Source organism: Cynocephalus volans, chromosome 6 (genome assembly GCF_027409185.1).
Source record: "Cynocephalus volans isolate mCynVol1 chromosome 6, mCynVol1.pri, whole genome shotgun sequence".
Classification (NCBI taxonomy): Eukaryota; Metazoa; Chordata; class Mammalia; order Dermoptera; family Cynocephalidae; genus Cynocephalus; species Cynocephalus volans.
Window position 1 is genome coordinate 79068823 of NC_084465.1, and position 21613 is coordinate 79090435.

At 31.4% G+C, this 21613-nt stretch overlaps 1 protein-coding gene across 1 annotated transcript in view; it reads right to left on the minus strand.

Moving 5' to 3' along the window:
• Positions 1-8837: 8837 nt before the first annotated feature.
• Positions 8838-21613, minus strand: part of MEOX2 (mesenchyme homeobox 2) — a 65985-nt gene continuing 53209 nt past the window's right edge. The window contains exon 3 of the mRNA XM_063100891.1: positions 8838-9454. Within this exon, the coding sequence (XP_062956961.1) occupies positions 9230-9454 (225 nt within the window). The 3' untranslated portion in view covers positions 8838-9229. The remainder of the gene's footprint in view (positions 9455-21613) is intronic.

Genomic DNA, 21613 nt, shown 5'->3' on the forward strand with positions numbered 1-21613 from the left:
GCAGGATATGAAACCAGTAAACAGAAATCAGGAGTGTTCTTTATACACCAAGAATGAACAAGCAGAAAAAGAAATCAAGAAAGCAAGCCCATTTACAATAGCTACCAAAAAAATAAAATACCTAGGAGCAAATTTAACCAAAGAGGTGAAAATCTCTACAATGAAAACTACAAAACACTGCTGAAAGAAACTAGAGCAGACACCAAAAATGGAAAGATATTCCATGTTCATGGATTGGAAGAATTAACCTTGTGAAAATGTACATGTTAACCAAAGTGATCTACACATTCAATGCAATCCCCAGAATAAAAATGAAGTTCTTTAGGTCCGGCCTGTGGCTCACTCAGGAGAGTGCGGTGCTGATAACACCAAGGCCAGGGGTTCAGATCCTATATAGGGATGGCTGGTTTTTTTCACTGGCTGAGCGTGGTGCTGAGAACACCAAGCCAAGGGTTAAGATCCCCTTACCAGTCATTTTTACATAGGAATTTTTAAAAATAATAATAAAATAAAAAATAAAAATAAAAATGAAATTCTTTGCAATATAGAAAAAGCAATCCTAACATTCATATGGAACAACAAAAGTCCCAAAATAGCCAAAGCAATCCTGAGCAAAAAATAAATAAATAAAACTGAAGGCATTAAATTATATGACCTTAAACTATATTGTAATGCTGTAATAACCAAAACAGCATAGTACTGGCATAAAAACAGACACATGAACAAATGGAACTGAGTAGAGAGCCCAGAAATCAATTCATGTACTCACAGACAACTGATCTTTGACAAAGGCACCAGGAACATACACTGGACAAACAACAGCCTCTTCAGAAATGGTTCTGGGAAAAATGGACATCCATATGTAGAAGAATGAAAGTAGACCCATACATCTCACCATATAGCACAATCAACTCAAAATGGATTAAAGACTTAAGTATAAGACCTGAAACTATTGAAGTCCTAGAAGAAAAAATAAGAAATACTTCAGGATGTAGGACTGGACAAAGTTTTTTATAAATAAGACCCTGAAAGCACAAACTACAAAAGAAAAAAATAAACAGATGGGATTATATCAAACTAAAAAGCTTCTGTACAGCAAAGTAAACAGCACAGTGAAAAGACAACCTATGGAATAGAAGAAAATATTTACCAACTACATATCCAACAAGAGATTAAACTCAAATACCGTAACAGTAAAAAACAAATAATCCAGTTTAAAAATGGGCAAAGGAACTGAATAGACATGTATCAAAGGAAGATATACAAATGGCCAACAGACACATGAAAAAAATGCTCAGCATCACTAAGCATCAGGGAAATGCAAATCAAAACCACAATGAGATATCATCTCACTGAAGTTAGATTAGCTATTATCAAAAAGATGGAGAGCAACAAATGCTGGCAAGGATGCAGAGAAAAGGGAACTCTTCCACACTTTTGGTAGGACTGTAAATTGGTGCAGCCATTATAGAAAACAGTATGAAGTTTTCTCAACTACACTGAACTATCTTATGACTGAGCAATCCCACGTCTTGTTATATACCCAAAGGAATGGAAAATATCATGCTGAAGGAATACCTGCACTCCCATGTTCATCACAACTCTGTTTATAATAGCCAAGATATGGATCCAACCTAAATGTCCATAGATGGATGACTGAATAAGGAAAATGTGGTATATATACACAATGGAATGCTGCTCAGCCACAGAAAAGAATGAAATTCTGCCATTTACAGCAACATGGATGAGCTTGGAGAAAAGTATGTTAAGTGAAACAACGCAGGCGCAGAAAGAGAAATACCACATGTCCTCACTCATGAGTGGGAGAAAAGAAAGGAAGGAAGGAAGAAGGGGAAGTGGGGGGAAAGAGAGAAATAAACCACTATAATACATTGAACTTGCAGAAGGAGAGAAGAGATCTATGGTTACTAGAGGTGGGAAAGGGGGAAGGGAATGGGAGAAACTGGGTAATTGACACAAGAATAATTATGATTTTTAATGATGAACATACAAATAATACCGATTTGATCATCACGTATTATACACAAATATTGTTAGGCAACTTGGTAGCTCACAAATATGTATAATTAATTCTGTTTCAATTTTTTGAAATATGCAACAAATTTACATATGCTACATAGGCTTCTCCATAAGGGTGTTTCCTAATAATTTAAATTTGGTTATTAGTCTTAAGGTACATTTAAAAAAAAAAATTCAGAACCAAAGTGTCCATGAGGAGCAGGAAACTATTTGTTTTCTACTTGGCTCTTATTATAACAAGTTATACTATGCTTTGCAAGCACTGGAAAATTTTTAATAGTGTATTTTATTATCACCAGTAATTTCATGAATAACAATTGGCATTTACACAGGATCTTAATACCCCTGAAGACCATTCTGACTGTTCTTTTAAAAAATGAGAGAAAAAGAATTTACCTCAAAATATCTGTTTCTTCCTCTTTCTAAGACAAGATGCTTTTGTTAAAATGTGCAGTTTCCACGCCCACCCCTCCTCCATATCTGTTTCTACTATGATCAAAGACAGTTTATTACAACGGAACTTTCTTATATTTTGTCTTTGCCACTCTACCATTTAGTGTTTCCTCAGCTACATATGTGATTTTCTTGGAAGACTTAGCTGATAACTTCTAGAAGAAATGTAGATTGTAAAGATGTAATCATTAGAAAATACTTGTCATTATAATAGGTAGTTTTACTGTTGCTGCCTTTGTTTTTCTAAAAAATAAAAATAAAAAATAGAAAAAAAAGAAAGAAAGACACCAAAGTTTGTTAGTGTTGTTTTCCCCGAACCAAAAGACCTAGAAATGTTAATAATAATTAAATTTGTTAATATTAAAATATCATCTTCATGGCTTCCTATTAAATCAAATAATGTAAGTATTTGGTATTTTAGAATTTATGTCTTAATATAAAAAATGTTGACTGTGAATAATATAAAAGATGTATTTATTTGGTCAATTGCTTACATATATAAGAAATGAGTCATAAAAATATGTTTTTGGTTTGTTTAATTTCTTACACTAGTTACTTATTGCTTTTTTTAAAAAAAATACCTACTCTGTAAAATAACTGTAGTGAGAAATAAAGGTGTAATACTTGCACATCCATACTGAACTGCAACAAATTGTTTTCCTAGATTTTTTATAAAAGTAGAGAAATTTATAATTTTTAGCTTTATAATTTTATAAGCATGTAATATTTGACATTTAAATGGTTAACACACTTAATATGCAAAGAACTTTTGACAGTTTATGAGAAGTACAAATGTGATCAGTGATTTTAAAAATATTGTCAGTAAGCACATTATGATGTCCAACTTCATTAGAAATTAAACAAATACAAATTAAAATATGCTTTTTCATCAGATTCAAAATAATTAAAAACAGTTCCAATGATTAAAATTGTCATATATGTGTGAAAAAAGGCATTGGAGGAGTGTAAATTTGCAATGGGAAACTGAAAATGTGTACTGAAAGTCCTAACAATAAACATACCTGCTTGTCCCAAATAATGCCCCCGTCGGAAAATTTAGATTTTTCAGGGAGGAATCTAAAAAGTGGTTTAATACTATTTAGGCAAACATGAAGGAAAAAAACGTAAGTATCGGATAGTAGGGGATTTATTAACTAATACATAAAAAATCCATGTAAGGGAATACTGTTTACCTACTAAATATATTATTAAGCCAAAAAAAAAAAAAAAAACCTAGCTAACAGAGCAGCATGTGTTATCTATTTCCACTATTATTCAAATATATACATTTATACAGATATGCATTTTCTAAAACTTTTTATCATGTGAATAAAAAAGTTTTTATTACTTATATATACTCAGAAAACAAATAAAAAGTGGTTTTCCTAAGTAAATATCCGATATGATTTCATATATTATTAGCAAGGATGCCTGAATCGACATGAGGTTACCAGTTAAGAGAATGGGGATGAGTTAGCACTTTTTCATTTAACTGGTCTGACATGTGTTCTGTTGTTAAACTGAATATTCTAACAAGACACAATTTCCATTGATTCCTATCTCATAAATTGTATAACGTTTAGCAAACATTTTATTTCAGATACAAGAGATACAATTTTGTCCCGTTCATCAATCTTTGACATTGGCTAAAATCACATCTCTCCACTGAACACAAAATTTGCCAAAAAATGTGTCAAAGGCAAATTTGAAAAGCATATTTAAGTTCTAAAGAAAATAAGTTCATGATACTTTTATAAAATATGCAATACCGTGACCAAATTTCTTTTTGTATTGAACAATCCAAGAAGTACTTTTTGAAAGCCTTATCACTGTAAATGTATGTTCTCTGTCCATTTTTTCTACTTTTTTTTTCTTTAACATCAAAACACTCTCTTACACTACATAGAACTGTAATAATAAAAAAATTACTATTTTCCAATGTTGGCTAGTTCAAAGAATACCAAATTCTGTCCTAAAGAAAATGAAAGCCAAGCAAGTAATTTGACTGGAATTAATAATTCGGCTCTACGTAATAGTTGAAGTCTAAAATTTCATCAAACTGGGTAAGTAGTGATATATTTTCAAAATTAATATTCACTAAACACAAAAAATGATATGATAATTAATGTCAACTATTGATACTACATACATGCAAAAATAAAGTGTATGCTTAAATAATTTTAGGATATTGTGATTGTTTCTAAACCTTGTGACTATTCTTTATTTTAAAGAAAATGCATGTTTATCTTAGGGAATTACTTTATGAAGGGCAGAAACACAAAGTACAGCCTAAACCTGATATTACTTTATACTCAAATCTCTGTATCATCCCTTACTTGAAGTGGATATGGCAATAATTCATATTTGCTAATGCAGTCTATTTTGAAAGTTTTCTGAAATCCAGCTGTAACAAAAGTAAACAATATTTTAAAGGGGGATTACTGAGCTGGTTGAATAAATTGTGATGCAATCACAATTTTTCTTGACCACAGTTTGAAGTTAGATTTGAATAAAAGTAGGCTATTAAGAGGAAAAATAAGATATAGGAGAAAAATATATTTTTGCTCCCAAATGTACTTTTAGTATATTTCACCATTTTAAATGTCAAGATGAGATATTTAATACATAATAATTGAGAATTACTTAGATAAATAAAAAGCCATATTTAAATATTGAGCCACTTATTCTTCTAGGTTCTCAAAGTTTGGTGCAGCAATCTTTTTTTTCTGGGGACATGTTGTTCCTTGGTCCACTAATTCTAGCATTATTTTGCAAGAGCTGAAAAGAGAAATGTTGAGGTACCCATGAGAAGTGCTGCTTTTCAATCCTGGCTAGCTTTAATCAGGAAATATGAAAACATGATCAAAAATGTGCTTTCATAACAGCATTTGCAGTTCAATCCTTCAGATTCAAAATGTTTGTAAGATTTAAATGTTTAGGGTATCAATCTAAACGCTAAATTTTCAGTAGCTATGAATTAATTTTATTTATAGATTGCTTTTTACTGAAAGAATGCAACTAAGGGAGCTGACAAAAATACAATTATTTCCCAAATGATTCAAAGAAAAAATATGCCAATTAAGTATTTGTATTTGATATTCTAAACATTACATTGTAATCTAAATATTACTTACCTCAAACATTAACTAAATTATTTTAATAGAATTTTATTAGAAAATAGGGCATGGCATAAATGGCTTATTCATAAAAATTACCAGCCTGTGTATTTAGAAATTAAAATGAAAAAAATTGTCTGTAAACCTTCCTATACACTAAGTTAAGACACTCTTACTGTCTTGTTACTGATTTTATTTTAGCTCTATATTTCCTCTAAACTTCTCTGCAAAGAAAATTAGCACTTGCCATCATAACTATGCTAGTAATTTTTTTTAATTCACAAAAACTAGTAGCATTGAAAATGTAAAATATTAATTTTTATAATTTATTTTTCAGTCTCTCCTCTAATTTTATCGTGTTGTCCTAGGGAAACCCCTTATTACTAAGTTTCACAAGTTATTTTCACATTAATTTCATGTAATGTCATTCTTGAGTCTATTAAAATTGTGGTCAGGATTATTTTAAACGCATTTAGTTCATTTTTAAAAAGAAAACGGCAAACTCAGGTATTATGCATCATCTCTGAAGGAGAAAATATAGATTGACAGCCCTAGGCAGATACTGAAAGTAAGAGAAAATCGGGGTCATGTTAATAGTGTGTTAAAAATTCTTGGATCAGCTTCATTATTCCGTCTTATTTTCAGAGAAAGGTGCTTTCGTGCTGTTATGAACTTCCACAGAGCTTGAGGGTTTGAGGGAATTACATGAAAAGGGCATTATGTAAAAAGATACCATATTGTACCAGGATTCCAGTGTAGAATAAAAACAAACAGAGTTCTTTTAGATTTTCTGTCATTTCTGGAGTAAATTAAATACAGATAGTGTGTGAGCATATTTTAATTTTCTTCTTTCTCTTAATTCTAGAAGGATTTGGAGGTATTATCTAGCTAACTTACGCACCACTTTGAAGACAGGAGACAACCAAACTGCTCCAAAAAGATACCAAGTTCTCCTAATTAAAATTATTCTAGCCTATTTGTTAGTGGTCAATGTGTTGACGATTGCTGTGTCCAACGTCTTTCATGGTAGACCATTTAATCCATCATAAATAAAATTATGCCCCCTTTTGTTCAGCATGTGGCCTTTCCTACTTCTGTGTATTTTCTGGAGTCAACTTTTATTTGGCAATAGATCACAATTCTCTAAAAAATGTGTGGTCCATGATACACGTGCCTCACATTTCCTAAATGTCATATCCATTGAAAATCACTTTTTTCTACTTCATTTATCTTACTGTATTGTAATTCTTATATCTTTCTGTTTGGCTAGAGCCCTTAGCTCTCTGTTTAGCTACTCCTAAGTGGTCTTTTCCTCTTATTTCTGGGAGTTATTTTCCTGCCCAAATAAATTATCCTCCACTTTGTCCTTATTGAAATCAATTTGATTTATATCTTCCCACTTCTTCAATTTGCCTGCCAAGATGTTTTGAATTTAAATCCTATTCTACAATAAGAAAGTCAGTCCACCCAAGTAGATGTCATTTGTAGAAATATACTTTGTATTAACGAGATTGACAGAAAAGTGTCTTTTATGCCTGGAAGACTTCAATCTTAATGGTCTATCCTCAATGTTAATATAGAAATATTGCTAATATTTAGATAAAAATTATTGCACAAAGAGAAGATTTGATACAATAACATAATGACTTACTTTATTATTTACTTTATTTCTTATACTCTATATAGAGTGCTAGACTAACTTACAATGAATTGAAATTTTTTTGTCAGCTTATCATTCTAAAGCAAATGAAATTAATTAAATAATGAGGTTATTGGAAATATTTACTGATTATTTTTCTCTATTTGTATTTATAATTAGTTGGGGGAGAGAGGGAATGCTGGCAGTGTTTCCAAGCATTTCTGGTTAAAATATGAAACAAATGAAAAACAATGTGATAAATTTATAAGCAGAATTTAGACTTCCAGTGTGTGTGCAATCACTCATGATGCAAGGTACATTAAGCTGATAGAATCTTTGGCCTCATATCAGTAATGTCCATTAGAACTGAGGATTCTGATTAGCTTATCTAGCATATATTTCACATCAAAGACTTGGTATTCTGACTTTAAAGTAACTATTGGATTGATTCACATATATTATACATAACTTTTAAATGTATGACTGTTTCATTTACGTCATAGTGGTGAATAATGCTACTTTTTCTCCTTCTACCTTTGATTTCATAAAGCACACAAAGTAATCCATTTGGTGTCTTCTTCCAATTATGAAAAGGGCTTAATATATACCTATCCATTGATGTTCTCTGATTAGCTGGGGATTGAATTTTTTCTGCCATAATAAAAAATTCAGAAACCAAATAAGTAAATGAATCATTATGATTATCTGAATTTATACCACAGCAGATGAATTTGAGAGTTTTGTAAGTATTGATATTAAAATCTATAAAAAGTTAAGAAACAGTAGGAAGAACAAAATTATTTACAAAGGATCATTTATTGAACACTTTTTTTTTACAAAATACAAAAATCCTTGTTCTGCATGAATACATCAAATATGAAAAAATAATGTGTTTTTACCAAATTTAACTTGAAAACATTCAGAATCTTGTTGTCTAGCAACTTGAGGAATCAATTTTGCTTTGTACCTTGTCTATCATGCCAATCAGGAAGAAGCCTTTTACTTTTTAATTAAATCATAGTCATAACAGCGAACATTTTATAGAAATAAAATCAGACAATGTCTGTCATACAAAGTTCTTTCTGCAAGGTAACTGATTTGCCTATGATCCTAATTTTTTTTCAAGCTATAAGATAGAAAAAATTGAGGAGCTAAGTTAAGTTTTATAATAACGTATTAGCAGCAGTTGATAGTAAATGCAACATAAGATTTGTTTTGTCTGTGGTACAAGAATATGTCCTATCAGACTCTACTGTACTTTTCTCTACTTGAACACAAGTAAGCACATACTGATTGTCGCTGGGATGACAAAATGTATAAAAAAAGATAAGAAGCTAGTTCTGGTTGTCATTGTGAGTGCATGTTTTCATCAGCTAATATGAATGCATTGCTAAAATTAGTGAAGACAGGAAAATGACTTAAGGGTAATATATACAGAGTTAAAATACATTTTTTTTTAATCCACTTGAGTGATTTCAGGCACCGTGGCTGTTCAGGATAAAATGTTTCATGGTTTATATTTGATAGCAAGTTAATTTCAGTGCAAGCAAAAGCAAATACCTGCCCACTGTCACACACATGACCTCATCCATCTGGAATGTTCAAAGCAAGTTCATCTTTGGTAACTTCACTCTGGAGACATCTTGAATAAAAATGTTTTGTAGTTTGCTCTTGATAGCAATTTAATTTTCAGTGCAAGCAAAAGCAAACACATACCTGCTCACTGCCATATACACGACCAAACACATCTGGAATATTCAAAGCAACTTCACCTTCTCCATCTTCACTGTGGAAGCATCTTTAACATGTGGCACTTAGTGTTAAATCTCTATCAATCATGAAAAACAGACTCAAGATGTCTGAATTTAATAATAATAAAAATCACTGCCATAGTCATCTCTCTGTGTAAACGATGTTTGGGTAAGGCTTGCCATCACAACATTTCTTTCCTGAGAATGGAGCTTGGTCCTCTCTGTGTATATCATAAGTGCGCATGCTCTGAGCTGTGGTCACTGTCGTGACTGTCTTCATTTGCTAGAGAGTCCCCTGTTTGCTGGAGGGTGGCTGCACCAATTCCTGAAAGCTCTGACGGGAGGAGTGTTCCTTTTTTCACGTTCACCAGTTCCTTTTCTCGAGCTGCAGCTCCTTGCTGTCCTCCTTTTACCCTCTTCCACTTCATTCGCCTGTTCTGGAACCAGACTTTCACCTTGAACACGGGCAAGAAAGAAATAAAGCCAAAAAGAAAATTAAAATAACACTTTTTCTCCTTTTTGTCGTCCATAAAAAATAGTTCCTCAAAGTCTTATAACAAGGACACCATGAAGAAGGTGTGAATATAAAAATAAATCAACATTGAGTCTAATCAGGTTGCATGCTCATGATAATAATCTTTAAACTTTCAGAAGGTGCATATGAAACACTATATTTCATATCTTACGACAGATGATATAAAAAATAGAAATAGACGAGAAATAGACACAAGGATTGAATATGTTTTACAATAATGCATGCTGATTATCCTGATTTGATCACTGCACATTGTACACAGGTATTGATATTCAACACTGTACCCCCACAAATATGTTTAATCAGTTATTTTTCAATAAAAAAAGACAGATGAAAAAGAACATTATCATTTAAGGTTGATCAAAGGTATTAGGCACTATAAATAATTTCTGTGACTTAGAGCTAACATAATATTTGTCTTGGTCAAAGTCCTCTCTCTCCCCAAGGTCTTCTTTGACTTGACATGTAGCTGCCAATTCCTGAGCTGATTTAAAACACGCTCAAGGAGCTACTGATGAAGCTATATTTGAAAGGCCATCTGTGCCTTCATAGCGCACTGCAGCTTTCACAAAACTTATTTGACCATTCCACCTCATAATGAGCCTGTCTTCTTTTGAACTATTCTTTTTATTCTCTTCCTCTAGTACTTTTATTTTACTTTCCAAATATGTGATCTAATAATGTCCTAAAAATATGGTCAGGATCAAAAATTCTAAACATTTGTTAAATGCTACTGCTGAGATTATATACTATACAATTCACATCAGCTTTGTAGAGAGGTTTTTCTTTTAAAAGCTTAATTGAATTTGTCTAATACATTTAACATACAAGTTACAAAACAAAAAATGATATAAACATGCACTTAATGACCATCTGTTATCAGAATCAGAATAATATCCGCCTTATTGCACCATGTTTAGGAAGAAATCTGTTCCTTTCACATTCCACTTTTCACTGTATATTTTTGTTAAGCTAAGTCTTCCTTTTACATTGTATTTCTCTGTCTACCCCACCCCAAATCACCACAAACTTGAATTTTGTGTCTCACCCCCAAGACTTTCTCTAAAGAAAAAAAAAATTTTGTTTTTTTTTAATAACATGTGATCCTAAAAATATACTGCCTAATTTTGCTTTTTGGGGCTTATCAAAAAGCCTAACTATAGGCTTTTTGCCCTATCCATGTTAACACAATAGATTGTATTATTCACTTTTTACTATTGTATTCCATTCCAGATTGTGTGAGTATACTTCCGTTTTTCCATTTACTGCCAATGGACATTTGAAATACTTTCTTTTTATAAACAATGCTGCTATAGTCTTTCTTGCATTTGTATTCTGATAAACATGTGATAGAACTCCTCTGGGTGTATATCCAGGAGTTGCATCAGTGTGTCACAGGGTATATGAATATTCAACTAACTCAATAATACAGAAAAATCATTTCCAACATTGTACCAATTTAACTCCCCTACCCACTCCAGTGTATAAGAGTTCTAACTGATGCACATTCTTGTCAGCACTTGTAATTGTCAGCCTAAATTTTTTTAAATACAATGGCTATAAATGTTATCATACCGCACTCTTATTTTTTATCTCCTGATTGCTAATGAAGTAAAGCATCTTTAAAATATTTATGGCCTATTTGTATTTCTTCTTTTGTGAATGCCTGTACATGTCTGGTTTGCATTAAATTCTTCTATCTTATTTTTTATAGTCTTAAAATATGTTCTCAGTGCCAATTTAATACTTTGAGGTAATACGGCTGTTACTCTCTTCTGTAAATTTATGCTGTTTCTTTTTCCTTTTCTGAGAGCATATTTTGATAATCAGAAACTCTTAACATTAATATGTTCAAATTTACTGCTAGTTCTTCTGTGTCTTCTTTAAGAAATCTTCTGTCGACTGAGACCAAGATATTCTATGTATAATTCTAAGAGTTTTATTGCCTTTCAAATTGATGTGGTTAATCCATGAAGTATTGTATTAATTTCAGTACATAGTGCAAAGAAAATGTCTAAATTTATTTTATTTCATTTGGATAACAAGATGTTCCACGTTTATTTGTTAGATAGTCCACTCTTTTTCAATGATTACTTTTTCAAATTTATCATAAATCAAGTCTCTGTTTTACATAGCTTTATTTCTGCAGTCTGTTCTATTCCTTTATCAATTTTTGTATACCTGTGACAAAACCACACTATATTAAATATTAAAATGTTATAATAAGTATTTGTGTCTGGTAGGGATAGTTCCTTTTTATTCTTCTATATCAGAAATATTTTAAATATTCTCCATTTTCACTTTAGAAACAATCTCAATTTCTGTAAATACTCTTTGCTACAGAGAAGGTGAAGAGAAATATATTAAATTTAAAAGATATATTTATATCAATGATTTTCAAATCACAATGCTTCATCAAAATTAATATAATTTCCTTAGATGCTTGCACAGTGAAATGCATAAACTGAGACTTTTTTCCACCCTGGATTTTCATTGGCCTCACTTTTGGTCCATAATTAAAATCATGTACTATATATTATTCATACATATATTAATACATTTGACAATAAAAAATAAAAGTGTAGTTAAAAAAGATTGATTAAAAACAAGTTGATGGGTGCTCATGTATTTTTACTACTTACTAACCAGAAGGATCTGTAGTTGCCTTTAATTATATATACATATACTTAAGCATAGTTAGTTATACAATGGAAACTATTTATGCATTATTTCTGTTACAATTTTTCCAGATATTGTTAATACTATTCCTATTTTATAGATGAGGAAGTTGAGACAAAGTTAAGTGATTTGTCTGAGATTACACGGATGGAAAAATGGGTGCCAGTATTTAAACCTGCAAGAGTTCATTTAGCTCCAGAATCTTTTTGTGGGGGGGAAGAGGTGCAGGGGGGTATCTGTTATATTTTAAACTCCTACTTTTAAAGCACTCAGGATAAAAAAGTAAAGCACATAAAGTAAGTGAACTTCATCCCTATGATTACTATCATTCAGGTAATTCTCCTACTTGATATAATTAGGTTTGTAAATATGACACTATTTTCCTGTACTGTAATTTAGGTAATTATACTACTCAGTTTAATTACCTTTGCAAGGTTGACATCGCATGTTGCATTAGATCTTTTCCACATGAGTGGGTTCTACTCCTGGCTTCATTTCTGAGTTTTTGTGTGAATTTGAGAAAATTATACTTCTCTCTGCCTCAATTTTCGTATTTGTAATGTTGGAATAATAAGCCTTTCACGATTCTCCACAGGGATATTTTCTCCATGGATAATGCCAGATGTAAGAAATACGTAAGTCATCATCATCATCATCATCATTGTCACCAAGAACTGAAACATTCAGTCAAAATAATCTTGGCAGAAAAATGGAAGAAATGGATTTCTTAAAATCTACACTTATTTCCTTTTCTAGGAGAAGAGGTAAAGTAACACTGTAATACCAGTAAAAAACCTGATATGTGCAATTTTAAATGAGAAAAAATGCAAGTGTATGATATTGATATTAGAGATACTATGTAGCCTATTTTGTGTCATTTTCTATGTTTACTATGTGAAATTTTGCCATTTCAATTTTTTTAATAGCCTGATAAAGGACCTCATACTTGTCAATAGTAACCATATATACATATATATAAATAGATACATACATACTTAGATATATACATATATGTGAGAAAGCATTGATGATTATGTAGTAATTCTTATACTTACATGCTTTTTTCATTTAAGGTAATATTATATATGTGATGCTAGAAATCCATGAAGTAAGTAATGGAACAAAAAACAGCAATAGATACATAATGGGCAAATCTTATAGAAACGGGAAGGAAGAATACAGAACTCCAAAAGTCAGTCTGTCCAGATTTATTTTCAAATATGCTATAAACTATTGGATTGAATTTAAATGAAGGAAGGAAGATTTTGGAGAAGAAACACATATTTCTCCATTAGCATCACAATATTAGCAAAAAATAAAAATACAAAAGTAATTCCAGATTATAAATCAGTATTACTATTAGAATAATAACACCACAGTAGGTTTATAAATAAAGCAGCCTTATAGTTTAATTTTTTATCACTTCAGCAAGGGAGATTTATTGACTGAGCTAATTTTTTTTTTTAGACAGCTAAAATATAATCATCCAAAGGCCTGATACTATTTTTTTTAAGTAAGTATTCTAGCTGGTTTAATTAAAATTTACCAGCATGTTTTATAAAATAATCTGCATTTATAAACTACATAGATTAAAAATAATCCCACATTTCCTTGGTGACTTGAAATCTCCATTCATTCATTCATTCCTACATTTAAAAATATTACTAAATTGTCCAGTAACTGGTACTGTGTTATGTCAAAGATGGGAGAGGTCAGAGTGAGAAATGCACAAATAAATAAAACATAGTTCTGTCCCTTAAGGCATTCACAGTCAAGAAAAGGGAGAGTCGCAAACAACAGATACTACATTGGCTTTATATGAGGCTTTTGGCATATACTGAAATGTGTAAGGGTTAGGCTTAGGCTTCATACTTGACAGAAAATCTTTAACTGTTTGCTGTTCTCGTTGGTATCATTCATCATATCCAGTTAAAAGATTCTCCCAGTGGTCCCTGAGATAGCAAAGAACTGCACCCCTACTTTTAGTGCCCCCCACTGCTATGCTGCCACACAATTATTACATAGAACTCTAAGTTCTTGGTTATCAGATCGTCAAATACATTTTGTGTACAATTAAAACAAATATTCCCTACCTTTGGGCATAATATATGTACTTTGTGAACTTTTTTTTTTTTTTTTTTTAGCTTAAAGGTGATTGTATCTTCTGGTTTGCAACTTTTCTGGAAAGTGTTGGATATATTAGAGATTTAAAAATACATTTATTTTAAGCTTGGATTAAATTTAAGACTTCATATAAAATTTTCTTTGTTACACAGTATGATTAATAACTCAGATAAAATTAAATCTTTTATCCCAAAAATCTGAGTAATGAAAAAATGCTATTATTCATGAAATTGAAGCAACATGAACCAAGCCTTGAATGATCTTAATAACTCTACATGTAGATAATATTTTTCAACGAAGTCTTCATAATAAAAAAATAACTAAAGTGTATAATAGCCTGATGTAATAGTAGTTAATTTTTAAAGTGCCCAATTATAAACTTTACTATTCAATACATTTTCTTATTATGAAATCTCATGTTTTCTCCCTGGATGATCAAACTACTCTTGAAAAAAATGGAATAATATTTATTCCCACCTTGACTCTTTTTACCAAAGAAAACAGCCAAAAGAATTTTGCTGTGATTGATTTATTTGGATGATATATATCAGAATCTAGAAATCATATTTTTGCCTTTAATAAAAATATTGTTAAAGGAGAATCATTGTTGTCATTTCCTAAATAATCATTTCAGCCCTTTGTTTAACTTATTTAGTCATTCCCACTACAGCCTGTATGCAAAAGTTCACAATACCTGTCCTCTTAGGTTTCATAATATATCAGAAGAGAACACAAATGAAATATGAATCTGTATTGTCACACAATTTCCAAAGGTGGCCAGAGGAAAACAGGTTGATAGAAAGTTGAATTTATATAATGCCATAACCCATAGTACCATAAATATATGTTTTTGAAGAAACAACCACATAACCAAACATCTGGATGAAAACTGAAAATTTCAGTGACATATCCAGATGTCTCTGAACATCTGGAATTTGTAGATTTAATATTCCTACTGTTTCCATTTTTATCTGGGCACATGAAATACTGTAGACACTATCTAACATCTATTTATTCACATCTTTAAGATGTGAAAACATGCAAAAAATAATTGTATCAATACAATTCTCCGATTTAATCACATCCCCAGTGATTAAATTTGGTCAGGATGGTTGATCTAGTAAACTCAATATAAATAGGCCTTAGAAAGACTCACCCAAGTAATTCAGTGGCAAAGTCAGTAGTTGAACCAAGGAATTAGAACCAAGAATACTTTAACGTAAGGATAAAAAACTGGGAAAAGAAAGCTTCTGTACTCTTACTGCTTGAAGAGATAGATTTGTAGAAATGTAATCCTTCAGCTTTTTCTGAGAAGCTTATTGGAGCCACTAATTGACTGTTCTTTCTACAGCAGTGTAGTGGGGTTGGGAGGTGCTCATGTCCGTGTGTTGAAGGGTGTGGTTGGTTTGGACATATTTCATGACTAAGGACTGAATTCCTGTTTACAGGACTGCCTCTCACCTTTATCCTCTATTTTAGCACAATGTTTACGGACAGGGAATCATTTTCCTGACTTTATAATTTACAGTTCTGAAGCCCTTAAGTTTTTTCTATTTATAAGTCTTGAGAATAAGGCTCATAAAAGTTTACTATTTCACATGTTTTTAAACAAAGTGAATACATATTACCTATTGTCAGTTATGGACAAACAACATATTGAACAATAAGTAACTCTTTTGAACAGCAACAAATGAAATTTTCTATAACAAATTTTAATCTTATGGACACTCTTATAAGCCAGTCTTTTATACTCTTATCTCATTCTCCTCTCCATAAATGAACCAAAGGTAACCATTTACATGATGAGCAAAGTTGTCAGAGCGTTGTTTCCTCTTAACTTGGCCTTTTAGAAATGTAACAGTAGTAGTAAGTGCTAGTAATTATCTCTCTTTCTGTAATAGCTGATGAAATTCAATCCAAATTACCTATTTCATTAATATTAATTTGCAGGGTAAATTTACTACTCCTAATCCTATTTATTTACTCAAGCCAAAAAAATAGGTATACTTTTTAGTTATTTTGAGTGCCATATGTTTGACCTAGGTACATCATGAATAAATGACTTTAGCAAATTGATTGAAAATATCAGAACTAAAGTAGGCACTTTTCTCCTTTATTGTGTTATAAAATTCCTTAACAGCAATACTTGAAGATATGAAATTTGTGTATTCCAAGTCATTACTTGGTACCTATCTTGTTCAAACTACTGATACTAACTATAAAGATGGCTTTTGTTCTCAACATCTTTCCTAATCTTTGGAATGATGTTTAACAACATATCACCATCAATATAAACAATTTTGACTAACAGCATCTACTCTAACCACCGTCAAAGTAAAACATATCAGATAAAATATTTAACTGAAACATAGGAACTCACCGTTTTTATAAGTAACGAACAGTAGAATATTGACAATTTACTGCAGTTCAATCTAATAAATCTAATTAATATTCTGATTGTTCAAGCTTTTTATAAGAATATATGTGAATCTTCACTACCCTGGTCCTTTTATTTATTAGATTTAGGGACTATCTTCTTGCATCCAAGATTTTTATAAGAACTTACAAAGATAATTATTACTATTGCATAAGTATATACTGACCCACAAAAAATAGTCAATAATTCATCAGATGAGTGGATATAGAAAATGTGGTATATCTGCACAATGAAATTCTACTCTGCTATAAAAAAGAATGAAATACTACCATTCACAGCAACACGGATGGAATTAGAAAAAATTATATTAAGTGAAATAAGTCAGGCACAGAAAGAGAAATACCACATGTTCTCACTTATTTGTGGGAGCTAAAAATAAATAAATAGATACACAAACAAATGGGGCTGGCGGGGAAGAGGACACAGCAATCGCTATTCCTTGAACTTGTTAAGACAAGTGAACAGATATGATGTTGATGGGTGGGAGGGGTGAGAGAGGGGGGAGGGAGGTATTAGTAAAGGGACACGAAACCTAACTACGTTGCATATTGATAAAATAAAATTTTTAAAAAATAGTCAATAATTTCAATAACTGGCAAAAGTTAAAAAAATTCTTATAATTTAGCACAAAAAATGAGAAGTAATAAAAGGATTTCAAGTTCAAAATCTGTTCTAAATTGAATGCATCTCTGAGTTTTTCATGAGGCCTCATGAGAACAATACAAAGTCTTTTATAGCCAGAATATCTAGTACATGTCCGTTCTCTTTGGCCTGGGTTTATTATTTTATAGTTGTCATAGAACATATGCATATACTGCTCTACATACATATGTAGATAATAGAAAATCTTGTTATAATTTAAGATACCAGAACAAAATTTGCACCAGCTCTTCAAAACTTCCAGAAGCTTTTCAGTTTCAGAATTATTTTAAAAGACATTTAAAAATTTTTATGTATGTGAAGATAATGTAGAAAAAAAGTGCATAGAATGGTCTTACATAGCAGAAGTTTCTTTCCTTAGCATTACACTTTGACAGTTCTGTGATGCAATACATAATATGTTTCAGAATGTTATTGTTGATTTATATATAAATTAATATGTTTGCTTTATTATTGGAAAAATTTGGAAATAAAATGTGGCAAATTCTTAGACTAATGGTAGCATTAACCATACCCTTTTATTCTATCAGTTTGATGAATGCTAAAAGCAAGAATCAGTAGAACGAATTTGCAAAACGTCTCTAAAATAAAGGCTCATTTTACATATATATACACATGCATATATACAGGTATGTATATGTGTGTGTAGATATGTATACACACAGATAGAGATATATCTCTATATGTCTATCTCTCTATCTCTATATAGAGAAAGAACAGCATATGAGAAGAAAATAGATTATATCTTCTCAATGCCAGTTCAGTAATGGTAGGGCCTTATTTTTCTGAGGTTTCTTTTTCTATACTATTTCAAATGTATTTACATTTATAAATGGTTAGGCATCACTCGCTTCTTTCTCAGTGTTTTACTTTATACAGGTAATATTTCTGAAAATTAATTTAAGGGAGGGTTGAAGCATTAATCTGCTTTGTATAAATCTTGTTTAATTATTGACACTTCTTAAAGAACTTTTCTTTTATCATAAGTTTTTTCTGGAACCTAAGGTAGTTTTGAGTCTGGCTTTTAGAGCTTCCCACACATTGTCAATATGCATTGCTTTTCAAAAACTGCATTATGAGGAATACCTCTTTTCATTTCAAACTAAGATTCCCTCCCATATACCACCACTAACTTCTCCACCGTATGCTACCTCACTTTTCAATGTGGAGTCAAATCATGTCGGATCTTTCAAAACAGCTGTCACTCCATGAATTAAGCAAAGAAAACATCCTACTGTTACTCTAGGTGATTGTTAAAAATTGCTCTAAAGAAATGAAGGAATATTCTAAAATCACTGGCTACACAGGTAGTATTGGATTAACTTGAATAGATAATATGCCTGATCATGAAAACATAATTTACTAGCTAAATAACTAACTGTGTTCATGTAAATTTATAAAAGTAAACCTGCAAAACAAAGGAAATTTATAAAAATGCTAAGCAAAAGACAAAAAACACTGTTTATTTGGCACACACAATAATTCTCCTTTATAGTCATCCAAGAAAATAGCCGGCTATTTTAAAAAGAGTTGGCATTAAGCCACTTAATGATTTATGAGTAACCAAAAAAATATAATCCCTCCCATTTCCGCTAATGGAGTATGATCCAACTAGGTGGGATTCTCCATCTATCTTGACAAAGATATCATGAATTCAATATGTTTATTCCGGTAATCTTAGATAGTTTACAAATCTGCAATATTGCGTCTTTGATTAGCTCTGTGAAAAAGATTGTGTGAAGTGGAACGATCGGCCACCTTTCTATATTTGGTAGCCTTAATTCCATAAAAATGTCTATTTCAACACTCCTTTAATACTGTTACACAGCTGCTTTCTCTCTCCTTTCCACTGTGAGATATTAAAAATCTGGCAGGAGGTTTCTCCAAATTTATCTGGAGATGAGGGGGAAAAAAAAAAAGGTAGAATAAGCTTTTCCAATGTAGAAATACCTTAGGACAGGAGGACCTTTAGGCTGACTGAATCTTCCAAATAGTCTAGGTGACCCTGCCAATTGGAGATTATTAGCTGTTGATATTGAAAGGCATATGAAAATATGTTGTAAAATGGAAGCTCTAAGTTAGAAGCTGTAAGATTACTGGAGTAATAACTGTTCCAATAAAACAGCATTATATAATTAAAATACTTGAAACTCAAGTTTTTCTGGGGTCTCTATTTTTTTGACATAAAATAATTCCCTTTAATACCTCTGTGCTAACATGAAATTATTTTGTAGAATGAGCCTCTCTTTTTTTTTTTTTTCCTTCTTTGGCCCAATGAAATTCGTAGAGTTATAGACTATAAAAGGAATTATAGACTCTTCCCAACATCGCATTATGGAAGACAAACATAAGAGTGTGATTTTGTGAGATTTCATGACTATTCTTCAGGTAGAAATTTGAAAATTTGAGCCCTATGTGATATTTAAGGATTTAACATATCATTTTTTTCCAAAAGGAAATCTAATCATTATTACAGATCTTTATAACAACATATATGTGGTCTTTTATAAAATATGTGGCAGGTATACTGATCGATGATGTAAATAAGGTAGGGGTAACTATGAATAAAATATCAGTTGTAGGCATGTATATTTTATAGGCAATCATATAAAATTTCCAGACAAAAGTATGTCCAAAGACTAGTTGGCTTATAAAGTAAGCTTTCATTTAGGAGAAAATTATTTCTCTACAACAATTCTGCTATAGATTTAAGTGATTTATTTATTTGTTATTTTTTTCCTTACATGATATGAGTTCTTTGTCTGCATTGAATCTCAAAAGTCTTTGACAAAATTGAGAAAAAAATATTTTAAATTTAGAGAATTCTATTAAGGATAAAGGAAACATTAAACAATATGGAGTTACATATAATATTCTTTTCTGTATACATTTAAGTTACTTTACTAAATCTCATGTTATTTTAAAGTATGGGGGGAAAAGTCTAGCAGATTAAACATAAAAATGTGCATATCTATAATTAGAATAGTTTACATGTGGAAATCCTACAAAAGAGATATAGATTACATAGACAAGCATGTATGACATTAATGCAAAACCAAGGTAATGGAATAGCTGTGCTGCGGTGTGAGTGTCTGTGTTTCCTTAAAATTCCCATGTTGAAATCCTAAACCCCAAAGTGATGACATTAGGAAGTGGGGCCTTTGGAAGGTGATTTGACCATTAGGGTGGGACCCTCATTAATGGAATTAGTGCCCTTATTAAAAAAAGACCCCAGAGAGCTAGCCTGTCTCTTCAGCCATGTAAGCTTACAGTGAAAATATGGCTGTCTGTAAGGAAGCAAGCTCTCACCAGACACTGAATCTGCCAGTGCCTTGATCTTGAATGTCCCATCCACAGAACTGTGAAAAATAAATGTCTGTTGTTTATAAGCCACCCAGTCTGTGGTATTTTGTTATAGCAGCCCCAACAGACTAAAGCAGCAGCATCCAAATTTAAAGATGAATTAAAAAGGGTTTAATTTATAACTTTATGTCTATAACTTTAAAAGCCCAGCCTCCAGAAAATAAAGTGAAAGTATTTCACAAGATTTTATTTACAGCACCTAGCTCAAGTAATATTTGTTACAAAAAAATATTATTTCAATATGCCTTGCATAGCAAAGATTTTTTTCCCCTGTGGGTTATAATTGTGTTTTATAGTTTATGCTAAAATGTCTTTCATATCCATCACCTATAAATATGAGAAGAAAAAAGAGCAAGTAGTTTTAATTTCTACTTTATGCCTTACAGAGACTGTTACAAGCCTAAGAATGCACAATTACAAGTAGCAAATTTTAGACTTTTATTCAGATTGTTTTCATAACAATTCCATTTTTTCTGACTGACACACAGTGGCCTGTAAAGACTTAGTTTTGATTAGAAATTTAGATCCATGTGCATACATCTCCCTTTGATACTAACTTGCAAAACTGCAAATAAAGACTTACGGAATTTTAAAAATCTGCATAATGTCGAATTTTCAATTCTTTGGAAACCTGATTATCTCTCAAGTGGTTTTTTTGCTATTTTTTATCCTATAAGGCTGTGGTTAGATCATCTCAGGAATGACTTCTAATGAGTTAGTACCCTCCCACACTGGCACTGAACTGGCTCATATGACTTCCTTTAGACAATGAGATATTATTAGTAAATATGATGTAAGCAGAGACTTCAAAAGCCC